This window comes from Rissa tridactyla, chromosome 2, assembly GCF_028500815.1.
Source record: "Rissa tridactyla isolate bRisTri1 chromosome 2, bRisTri1.patW.cur.20221130, whole genome shotgun sequence".
Classification (NCBI taxonomy): Eukaryota; Metazoa; Chordata; class Aves; order Charadriiformes; family Laridae; genus Rissa; species Rissa tridactyla.
The window spans coordinates 50776027-50788349 of record NC_071467.1 but is presented as its reverse complement, the minus strand read 5'-3'; the positions used below and the strand labels follow the sequence as shown (position 1 = coordinate 50788349).

Genomic DNA, 12323 nt, shown 5'->3' with positions numbered 1-12323 from the left:
CATGCATCTGGGAACATTTCTGGGTTGCTCACAGTCTTTTCTCTCTTCTTTCTGCCTCTGACTGCCAGTGCATGCTGTTGAAACAAACCAGCTACTTCAAAAGGCAGTTTCTGTTTTCTGTCTTTGTGAGTCTGGCAGTGTTTTGAGAAGGGGGGAGGAATAGTAAGAGAAGGTAGATTCAAAGCCAATGAATAAAGAGAAAAAAAATGTAATGATAAAACAGTACACCTACCTGAGCTCCACTCTTTCTCCCGGGGTGATACCATTTCTGGATTCATCTGAGGTCGGATAAGTTGAGTTTCAAGGAGCTGCCAGCTCTCTCCGCAGCATCTGAATTTTGTGACCCCGTCTCCACGAGCTCATTGCCAGTCTGCACTTTCACGGCTCCGTCAGAATGGTGCTGTGATGTGCCCATTGTCCCCCGCTGTGACATGCCCATCCTGGCATACACAACCACAACAGGACAGAAGAGCAGCCCCAGATGCACACATTCTGTTCTTCAGCTGGCGTGACAGTTGCTAGTTCTCTCCTTTGTCCAGCATTTTTGATACTCTCCACTATAGTGAGTTTCTACAAGTCTTTTGCAACACCTAAATAAGCATCTTTATTCCTGCAGTAATTTGGCAGTGTACTTGCACTGCTCCTTCTCGTCTCAGGACCAGAAAACCCAGAGTGTTCTTGTATTATTAATGAAGGACTGTCTGCATTGCCACAGGTAATACAGTATTCACATGAGCTTCACATTCACGGAACAAAGTGAGACATAACTTAAGCTACTTACAGAAGCAATTACGCTTGCTGAGCATCTACTCTGGAAGTTACCAACAGGACCCCAAACTGAGTGCAGTTGCACATATGGATACACTAGCATACACTGTTGGTGTAAGCTAGAGTCCATTCCCTCCTCCCTTGCCAGCTAAGCAATTAACAATATAACTATCATTGCACAGTTATGCTGGTATGATTCTGCATGTACAGAAGTCGTGAAGCTTAAGAAGTGAGGGCACACCTTCGTTTAAGCCAGGAGTTCTCTCATTAGGCAAATGACAGCATATTAAGGCAGAAAGCAAGAGAAGCAAGGCCACACAGTTTCTCTTGAACATTGCTTTTCATCTTCCAAGTGCAATACAAAAAACGTATTGCAATTAAGCATGGCAACACACTTTTCCGGAAACATCAATCTAATTTTCTAAATAAGGAACATGAAGCAGAGATGTTCAAGTAGATTTGCCCGAGTCAACAAAGCAAATGAGTGACAGAAAAAGGACTGATGTCTAGTTCACAATTCACTACCATATCAGACCTCGTTCTACACTTTTAGACATCAGCTATCACCAAGACTATTATCCTATCTTAACAGTGTGCTTGCAATGATTCAAGATCTTTACAAGAAATCTACAACCTGAATTCAGCATCTCATTAGGCTCAAAGTATAAGTTATAGATTTACCAATTTTAGAGCTCTTTCAATAGCTAGTTATTCACAATCTGCCTGTTTAAGCCTGTTTGATAGCTTATGCGTAATAGACTCAGCAGTATGATGGGCTTAATGAGTTCTGACTTGTTCCTCGAGTTGTTGTAACTGATGATGAGCACAGCCCATCATTTCCCATCCCAACTGAAAGGTAACTTTCAGTGAAGATGATTCAGGTCAACATCTTTCACTTGGGAAGCAGGGTGAGCTCAGCGGGTGATAGCTCAGCTGATGACATTATACCATGTTAAGGTAATTGCACCCTATGACGTTATTGAGTACAGGCTAAAAGGGGAAGTTTTCTAGTTCAACCATGAGAATACTTGGCAAAGAAGCCAGAACTGACTTTTTTTAGTGTTGTCTTATATCTTAAAAGGATATTTTCTAGTACTCTTACCATAGTAATCTATTACTGAATAACAAAGGGTATCCAGCACTACTAATGGTCTGACAACTAGTTTCCATATTTTTCTTGCCTTAGGAATGAAATGTTCTTTATATAAAGGTTGAAATCTCAAACCACATGACTCTCACTAATGCAAATTAAACCTTCATTCCTTAATATTATGATTTTTTTTTTGTTGAAAATTTCCCCAAATTAGCATGTTTAAGTAGCCGTCTTCAACATCCCATTCAATTCAAGAAGTACCCTTCCAGTGGAGTAGCAAAGCCACTGACTTTTTAGAAATTTTAGAAATCCATTTTGTTTTTACTCTTTGTGTTATATGCTTACGTTTTCATTTCCCTCCGCCTGGACATCCAATCTATAGCGTTAAACATTTGTGTATTGGCACTTTCAATTTTGATTCTTGTTGTTATATGCTTGCATCACTACAATTTGAAACCAGTAATATCTGTTAGAAAAATAAATTATCTTTCAGGATTTTACAAACATGCATTTACGCTTTCCAGAAGTACTAATGCTCCATCAGGAACTTGATAGCTTTGTGCTTCCCATGAGAAAAGAATCTGAAAGTCTACGTTACTTATGTGGAGACTAGAACTATAGACACTGAAAAATCAGTTTACGTGCTCTGAATGGGGGCAGGGGGCAAATGATGATTTGAAAGCAGGCAAATGCTATTCACAAATCTTGCTGTAGTTTAAAGGGCTTTTTCACCTTAAATACATTTCTAAGAGAAAAATCGAAAGGAGTAAGAAGAAGAACATGATGCCAATCAGAAGAACGCATAAGAACTCTGATTACACCTGATCCAAGTACAAGAAGATTAACTGGTGACACTGAAGGTAACTGACCTTGTATCACCACAAAGGACCTCCAGATCTCTTTTTGTCTAGTTTACAAGCAAGAAAAAGAGAAGTTGGTAACATCTTATCATGTTAACTGTCTTAACACACATGATTCTGATTGTGCTTGAGGTAGCAGGAATTGGCTTCCAACATGACTGGGAAGAGAGATTCTATGTAGTCACTTGGGGAAAGATGGTAGAAACAGAAACCTGGATGACACTGGTTCTATCAAAAACATGCAGCTGATAACCCTGTGGGTTCCACGCAGCAGCAGTACTACAGGACCATCGATGGCCAGAACCACACCTAATGGGAGCCATTCCTTTTCCCTCATCTTTGAAAAGATTTTCCTTAGACCTGCTGTTCTTAGTCTAACAACCTGCTCCTTCCATAAACTTCACACCACATCACATTCCTCAGGTGTCCTCCACCACCCCACAGCGTGCAAACTTGAGATGCAGAAGTCATGAAACTATAGGGCCCTTCCCTGGTGGATGCATCCTGACTGGTACTTCACCCTCATCTCCCAGCTCCACTTTCCTCTTCCTCGCACTCCAGGCCCTATGCTGCCTCAGTGGCCTTGTCCCAGCCTATCTCCAGCTATGTTCTTGGTCACTCCACAAATACCTACCTCTTGGCCCACATATCCTTGTGTATCTTCCCTCCTCCCCCTCTGCCTCCCTTATGCCCTCCAGTTTGCACAACACTGTTGGATGACACACTGAGGGATTTCTTACCCAACAGATGGCCTCGCAAACAGGGAGTAAGGAAGGTGATGGAAGAGCAGCAGCTCTCTGTCCATACACATTCACAGCAATGGGTTGCACCAGGCTTGTATCATTACAGGCTAAAATCTTTCTTGAAACAAAAGCTATTATTTCTTATCATTTGTTTCTGGTGGCTTTTAGGCTTCCTGATCCATATGGGGTCATTATGCAAGACACCATGTCCAAAATATTCACTCTAAGTCATTCTATTGATAACGCTTCTGAAGATAAAACAGATGATTGCTTTCCCTCACTCCATGACGTCCCTGCCTCCCGTATACAGGTGTTACTTGGTCACTGGTGATTGAAGAAGCAGATGAGATCTTTCAAGAGTTTGATATTCACTTTCTAAGTTATGCTGCACAAATGGGATTTCAATCATCAGGCACTAGGTGTTTCAGTGACATCAAAATGTTGTTCATCAGGAATGGAAAGAAAAACACAACAAGGAATTGCATCCAAAGTACTGATTTCCCAATTTACCTTAGGCTAGCGTCGCGCTTCTACTTAATCAAAATATGCTATCAGAGGGGAAAATGAATGTCTACAACACAATTTACAAAAAACTGCTCAATTTGTTGCTCACAAATATTTTTTAAAAATCCACCCCTTATGCCAGCGTTTTGGCTCACTGTATTCTACTCCTCTGTCATTAATGCTCTCTGCCGTAAGCACAACTCCTAGCTGGGGACTCCAGCACGTAAGGGAGCTAGAATAAGATTCCAAATCTCAGTTGTGCTGGCATGAAGATAGGTCTCCTCAGTGATACAGAAGACAATATCCTAGGGAGACTGGAATTAGTCCTATTCCGCACAATTCAATCCAAGATGCAAGGCGTATCAAGAAGCAAGTAATTACTAGCTAATGGCTAGGGATGGAAATGTAATATGGTTCAGCCTAAGCATTTCATGACAAGTGACAAGACAGCTTGAAAAAAGGGGGATTTTTTCCAAAAGGATGGAAGGTGTCAAGAGCAAAGAAAAAAGGGTTACCTCTTCAGTTTGGGAGGGGCTGATTCTGGGCATTGGCGATACTTGTGGTGTTTTCAGCTGTGTACTGTTGCTGTCTGGAACAAGCTCTCTGTGGATTGACTGAATATGGTTTTGGAGTTCACTTTCTGATTCAAATTTAACATTGCAACTAGAACATCGAGTCTTCAGTCCCCCTGCCTTGCTTTTGTTCTCAATGGAACTCAAGTTCTCATTTTGGCCCATGCCTTGTCTGTTACTGCTTGAAGGGATGTTGACACTTGGACTACCACTTTTACTGAGATTAACACAGCTAGCACACAGACCATATGGCAGACCATTGATGTCAAGTTTCACTAAATCCTGTTTTGAGCGGAATTCCTTCAGGCAAGAAGCACACTTGTACAGTTTCTGGAGATGCTGTGCGCGCCCCGTGGACTGCACGGCAGAACCGTTTCCAGTTTTCTGCATGTGGAATGTGCCGTGGATTTTCAGTTCCAGCGTGGAGGTCACTGTCTGCATGCACACCACACAGCGGAACCCCGTCAAGGAGTTCCTCAAGTCAGGGTGCATTTGGCAATGCTCTAAAAATTCCTCCTCGCTCTGGAGGGGCATCTTGCAAATCCTGCAGTTTCCAGTGTCCAGGCTCTTACTATGTGTAACCTTATGTTCAGTAAGAGTCAGAAGAGACGGAAACCGCTCGCCACAGATTGGGCACATATAATGTTTCACTGGTCCCAAGTGTGTCTGCATGTGTTCTCGGAGCCCATTTTCAGAGAAGAATGTTCGAGAACACACATTACACTTGTAATTCCCTTTTATGAGTTCAGCCTTTTTCTTCACTATAGCACTTTCTCCAGGTCGAATGTTGTGGTCTCGAAGCTGGTGATTTTGCAGGAGAGTCTCCATGGTATAAGCTGCTCCACAAATGTCACAGCCATACATAGGCTCAGATGTGTCCACATCTTCTTCACTGCCATCATGGCTGTTATGGGACTCCTGGCTATTTGTCAACAAGGTCTGAAGTTCCACTTCCTCTTTCTGAACCTGCTCAGATGCCCCATTCGTCCCACAGTTCGGAGTTTTCGTTTCAAAAACACAATGTTTTTCTCTTAAGTGCTTTTCCAGCAAGATGATGGCATGGAAAGCTTTACTGCAGAACTTGCAGTTGTACTTCTTGCTGTGCGTAGTAATGTGACACTGCAGCTCCACCTCTGTACCGAAGGACTCTCCACAGAAGATGCACTTGTGTACTTTGCCTTGGTTCTCCAGGTGGTTGTGTTTAACATGAAGCTGTAGATCAGTCTCATTGCGGAAATCCCAGTTGCAAGACGTACATCTGTATACCTTCTTTTCATTGCTGTGCTTCACAGCCAAGTGTAGCTGAATGGAGACTTTGGAGTCAAAAACCTCTTGGCACAAGGTGCAGCGGAAGAACACAAATGTATGCATGTCCAGTAGGTGTTTCTGCAAGTCATCCACAGAAGTGAACTGCTTGTCACAGCTTTCACAGATGTAGTAGGTTGAGGTGATCATGAAATGAATGGTAACATGCTTCAGCAGAGACTCCTGATTTGGAAATTCCTTGTTGCACTGAGGGCAGGTCAGTTTTGGCAGGACAGTGTCAAGATGTGTTTTCAAATGAGTCTGAAAACCATCCAAGGAAGTATACTTAGCACCACACTGATTACAAATATATTCACCTGCAGGACGAGGAGGAGCGCCTCCAACTGCCTGCATCATCTTTAAAGAGGTCTGCTCAATGGTTACAGGAGATAAGGGACTCATGGCCCTGGATTTTTTTCCGTTGTGGATGTAATTCAGTGCCAAAGGAATGTTCTTATGGTTCTCCTTGATATGCTTGTTCAGTTTAAGAACGCTATTAAATATTGGAGAATTTGTACAGTAAGAACAAGAATACACTTCCACCACTGGATCTTTTGGGGTTCCAAGCACAGGGGAACCAAAGCGGGAACTGCTAAGATCACAATGGACTTGTCTAATATGCTCTTCCAGAGAAGAATCTGTAAGAAATCCCATGTAGCAATGGGGACAAAAGAATGCATTACTGTCCTTGGCAGCAGGGTTGGCAAATCCATGAGAACATCGGATGTGTTCCTGAAGGGTGTTGAGGTCATTGAACACTTCGGAACAGAAGTTGCACTGGTACACCATGGCAGGCATGGTAGAAACAATCAGTGCTGGGTCCGGAGCTTCGTGGACTTGCTTAAGATGTTCGTTCAGATTGTAAAGAGATGGCAATACCTCCAAACAATACTGACAGATATGGGCTTGTTCGGGTTTATCTAAATGCATAGTTTTCAGGTGTATCTGCAAAACTGCAAGGCTGGAAAACAACTGTTTGTTGCAATAAATGCAGCTATAGGTAACTTTTGCCTGTTTACTCGAAGGACCAGTGATATCTGGCACCTGCTGAGCTGCCCGCTTCCTTCCACGACCTTTTGGTATAGGGGGAGCCGTTTCCACCATTGTTGAACTATCCACTGAGAGATTCGAATCTGGAGTGGTGCTAGAGACTGAGGTGTAGCCCACAGTTACCAAAGACGGGCTGTTGCTGTGGTTGCATGACTCTGGCTGCTGGTGACTGTCCATGTGGCTGTACAGCTCCTCCACAGTATGAAAGTTCTCAGAGCAAATGCTGCATGAATTCTTCTTCTCACCATTATGAGCCTGCTCCATGTGATTCACCAGAGACGTTTCCTCTACAAAGAGTTCATGACAGTAAACACACTGAAGAGCAGATCGGTCTTCATTAGGGGAACACTCGGGGTGACATTCTGCAATGTGCTTCTGAAGATCTTCAGGAAAATCAAAGCCTTCTTCGCACTGACTGCATTTCTGAGTGTCTTTCATTTTCCAGTCCTCCATCCGGGAAGCAGACTGAGAGCCATCTTTGTTCCTCTCGTGAACCTGCATGTGACCATGCAGAGAACTGGATGACAGGAATCCACGTCTACAAATGGCACACTTATATGGCTTGTTGGACGTATGAGTCTTTAAGTGAATTTTAAGATGATCACTCCTAGAGAACGCTGCGTCACACTCACTACAGTGATACTTCTTGTCTCCAGTATGAAGCTTTATGTGGCGGTCCCTGCTCCGTTTGTGTTTGAAGAGGCGACTGCAGTACGTGCATTTGAAAGGGAGCTTGTCGCTGTGACTTTGCTCGTGGTGCTTTAAGTAGCTGAGGCGGCTGAACGATTTGTCACAAAACTGGCATGGATAGGGCAACCCTGGGCCTCCTTCCTCTTCACCAAAATCACAACCTTCTCCATGGCTCGGGGAAGTCTGGTCCTTGCTAGAAGGTGATGATGCTGGCCATGAGCAAGTAGGGTCATCCTCAACATCCACTCCATCTGAAATGAGAAAGACACATGCCCACAAGCTTAATCCCTACAGTTCAAAGGAGACAGCAAATGCACATGAGCAACACAGATCTGCTACTCCTAAATAGCTAAAACATATTAAACTCAGACTAGGATATTTCTTACACCTGTATCCAACAGCTTCAAGACCACATTTATTTTTATCAGACTGTAAAACATTACAAGTTATTAAATAGTTCTGTGCCTATATTACCTTTTTATTGCTTTTTTATCATTCTTTCTCAGTTGCAGGATATGTATTATACATTGACAACTTTATTAAAATGCAGTTTTTAATATATTTAATGTTTCTTTTGTATCCACTCTAAAATGATTTGCAAATTATGTGAGCATCTGAAGAGTCAAAGGAAAGGAAAAAATATTACAGGAATGATTTAAAATTAATACAGTCAACCTACATGCCTAATATTTAATGAAAAAATCCCCCCTGCTTTGCCACAGGTTTGGGTTTTTTTCCCCTTGAAGTTGATTCTGAACACAGAAATCTTTTAAAGGCTATTAGTGAAAGAGACTTGGGTGTTATTCCAAACAATAATAGGAAAAATTACAGGGGAGGAACCGGACAACAGTATAAACAGTGATGTTTTCTCTAATAAAGTGCAACCAGATTTCTCCAATAATGATACAATTCAGTTACTGAAAGCTGGCAGCTGGATCATTAAATGTTCAAAACAAACTAACAAACCAACAGCCAGGATCAAGGAAAATGAGAAAGTTTCAAAAGGGTCAGTAGTGAACAGCATTTTTTTTTCCTTTTTAAGTTCAAGAGGTTGCCCACCATTTCTTCCTTTTTGCAAAGGCCTCAGCCAGCTGAACTTCCTCAGTCCAGCAGAACCTGCACCGTGAGGTGATCACAGACAAAGCAACTTGTAAAAAACTGGAAACAGGAAAAATGATAAACGCTTATGGTAAAAGCTGAAAGATTTACAAGTAACAAGGAAAAGACAAAACAGAAATGCTAGCCAGATATTAAACTGATCTAGTTATCCATGATACTACCTCATCTCTAGACAGGGCACGTTGTAACTATTTTTTCCAACAGTTGTGCTGTACCGTTTTTCTACCTTTTGTTTTAAATGTAGACTACAACACTATAATGATCATCCTTAACCTAAAACTTCTTTAAAAATATTAAAAGAATGCTTGAAAGACCACTCTACATCAAATAATCCTTCTATTCCTTTCCAGGGGCAATGCTTGGGTTTTTTTTTTTCCTTCTAAAATTAAGATTGACTACAGTAATAGTACAAAAAACCCCAGGATAAATGTCTTGAAAATTATCTTTTTTAAGGTTTTCCTGCAAAGCAGTAAGTTTCTTAATATCTTCAGCCTTCTCTCAAGAAATTTACTACACCAACATAAAAGTTAGGGCGGGCCTATATTATGTAAACAAATTCCAAGCCTGCTTTCTTTAAGGTAACGAGATTTTACTAGATTATCAACCTCTTGCTTATCCACAGGAAACAGATGAGGATTCATTCCTTTCCTGCATCTAGAAACTGATGACAACGCCATCTCACTATCGATGCCAGATGGCAACCATCGAACTCTGAGAAAACAACCAAACACCATTGCTGGATGCCTGCCCATTGACACAATGCTTTTCAGGATAAGTTGGAAACCACACGGCTTTTTATCCTCTTGTTTACGTCTTGAAGAGGAGGGTTTCACAAATTAAATACACACACAAATACATATCTGTACTTAACCTACCTATGAACCTGCACTAATGTCATATATTTAAATCTCAAAACCAAATCCTAGCCCAAGTACTATGTCTTTGAACTGAAAACAAAGGTGTTTGGTTTTTTCAGATAAAAATTGAAAGATAAAAATCCTCCCTTCCAGCAAAAGTACTATCATCTGCTAAAATGCTTCCCAATGTACTGAAGCGAAGTTACTCATTGTCATACTACTAAATAATACCAGCCAAGTGAGTTTTTAAGTTGGTACATTAATGACCGCAATATTCACAGGAGACTTTTAATGTAAATCTGTGTACTGCCCTTTCAAATTCGTTGGTTTGATTCTAAAACTGGAAATGATCAAACCAGTGGATCAACTATTTCCAGAAAAAGATGTCAATTTTTTCTACATTTTTAAATTTCATTTAAAATTAATATTTTCAGCCAGGTCTTTTAAGTGGAAAAACCTTGTCCTTTAAAAATCAAATATATTTTGACATACAACCACTGCTGGCAGATAAACAGGAATTTATGTCAAGCAACCGAGTGAAGAAAAATAGTCTGTGACTGCTTAGGCAACATATTTTGTAACCAAATTTAGTATTAAAATGTATATCCTATGCAGAAATGATATATTATTGTATAAATGTTTAGAAGAATATATAGTAAGCGTTATAAATAGCGTACCATCACTGACACAGTAGTAAATCACTTCCTTTTTGTGGCCACTGCCTGCCTGGTTTTACCTATTACACAACCATTCCCCCCGGCTCGTGGATCTCAGCGGGCCGTCGGGCTGGCAGCAGGGTCGGGATCAAGCGCCGAGCCTGACCACGGCATAAGCAATGGCAGCCCCTGTCCCCCATCCGCTTCTCCTTCTTCGCTTGGGGATCCCTCCTCAGCTTTTATGCAAGGGAAGGAAAGCGGAGGGGGAATAGCGCGAACTACAGCACAGAGTTCTTACTTTCCAACCCACAAATATAAATGTTTGTGTCACTTTGCTGTTGTTTTTTTTAATCTGAGCCCATAGTAATTCTGCAGAGTAATTCTCTTTGTGCAAAAAGGAGAAGAGCAAACCACTTACAACTCCAACTTGCGCCCTTTTAACTTGAAATGTGAAAATCTCTCAATCCCTCTGAGCTACAGAAGAACCAGCAAGGCAGGGGGAATTCCGCACAGTGCACAGCAGAGGACAACAGGATTTTCCTGAGTACGAGCCTAACAATGCGGCCAACACATTTCCCTGGCTTCCCCCCCCGGCACAGCGGGGCGGGGGAGAGTCGGTGTGGAAGGGGCACCGATGGCCGGTCACTGCTCTCCGGAAGGAGGGCCCCTGGGCTGCGCTTACACAAAGGGTTCCCAAAGCCTGGCCTGCCAGCTGTCAGTGACCCACAGAAGGACTTTTGAAACTTTGCTTCTGCAACAAGAGAAATGTTTCGCTGACATGACTTTTGCTGTGCAGGCTTCAACCTGAACACTGGGAACAGCCAAGGCCAGGCTGGATGGGGCTTTGAGCAGCCTGGTCTAGTTTGAGGTGTCTCTGCCCACGGCAGGGGCGTTGGAACTAGGTGATCTTTAAGGAGGACCCTTCCAACTCCAACCATTCTACGATTCTATGAACATTGTATGTGATGAACTAACACGCCTAGTGAGCTTAGGGCCTGTCTAGGAATGGATCTGAGGACAGCGGTCAAGAAGGAAACCTGGACTAAGCGTTAACTACTGCTACAGCAGGACGTGAGTGATGGCACTGCCAGTCCTGCCATCTCCCTACCCCGCCCCACAAAGATGTGGCCCCATAAAATTAACATGCAACCACGAAGAACATCTCCTTCAGAATGGTAGTGACCTGCGGCTTGCTAGCCCTCGCTGAGGCTACTCCATGTTAGGTGAGCAGACCTGGGCACTCAAAGCCATGGTGGAGGAGCTGAATGAAAGGTCCCGCAGCCAACCAGATGGCCTGGGATGCGGAGTCCACTCCCGCTTTCCCAGGGGCACTTCCCACAGCACTGGCTCTGTGTTGGGGGTAAAGTGCGATCTGATGTCGGGGTAAAGGACCTCAAACCCCTTTTTGATGATCACTCTCATAGAAGTTTCCTGCTGCTCTGCATACAGCCACATGTATATAAATCTGCAAACACCTACCCATCAAGCTATGTCAACATTACAAATACTGATTTTTAATGTTATAACAAGCTGTTTTAAAATACTCTGGACCAAATTCAGATGCACACATACAAGTCCCCAGAAGTGGTACACATCCATCTGAGGGCAGAGGAGGACTCCAGGTATTCAACAGAGTGTTTATGGAGTTTTAAAATATATTTTCTGTATCGACTTTATTTTTTTTCCTTCGGCACTCACTAAGTGCTACTTACTGTAAATGCCTTTTTTGTGTTATGGCAAGTATTCTGAGTTTCAATGTGATGCACTTAACATGTCTGTGTAAATTTTTAATTTTTGGAACCAGTCACTTCACACTCGCTGACTCTAAGAAAGCTCTAGCACTCACAACCAAAAAACTTTGCTGGAAATCGGCTACAAGGCCTAAAAGTCTATTTAAAGATGCAAATGTGTGTGAATAGTTAGTGCAGATGTTTTTCTACACCAACTGTACTTGCTGAGTTTCACCATTTCCATAAAGCACATTAAAACAAGTGTGTGAACACTCTGAGATGAAAGTACCAAGCACTCCTGAGACTTCCAGTGGAAAGTAGAGCTGCCTGACTTTTCTCCAAGCAGACAGGAATGCCCATGATTCAGCAGCCTGAG

The 12323-nt window shown here is 42.4% G+C and overlaps 1 protein-coding gene across 13 annotated transcripts in view; it reads right to left on the bottom strand.

The window, feature by feature from the left end:
* ZNF521 (zinc finger protein 521) overlaps positions 1 to 12323 on the bottom strand; it is a 233584-nt gene that overhangs the window by 130898 nt on the left and 90363 nt on the right. For 12 of the 13 annotated variants that reach the window (XM_054189964.1, XM_054189963.1, XM_054189973.1 and 9 more), the window contains one exon: positions 4484 to 7836. In XM_054189964.1, coding sequence (XP_054045939.1) covers positions 4484 to 7836 — 3353 coding nt within the window. Of the gene's footprint in view, positions 1 to 232; positions 7837 to 12323 lie in introns of all 13 variants that reach the window. The other variant, XR_008464677.1, reaches the window with a different exon arrangement.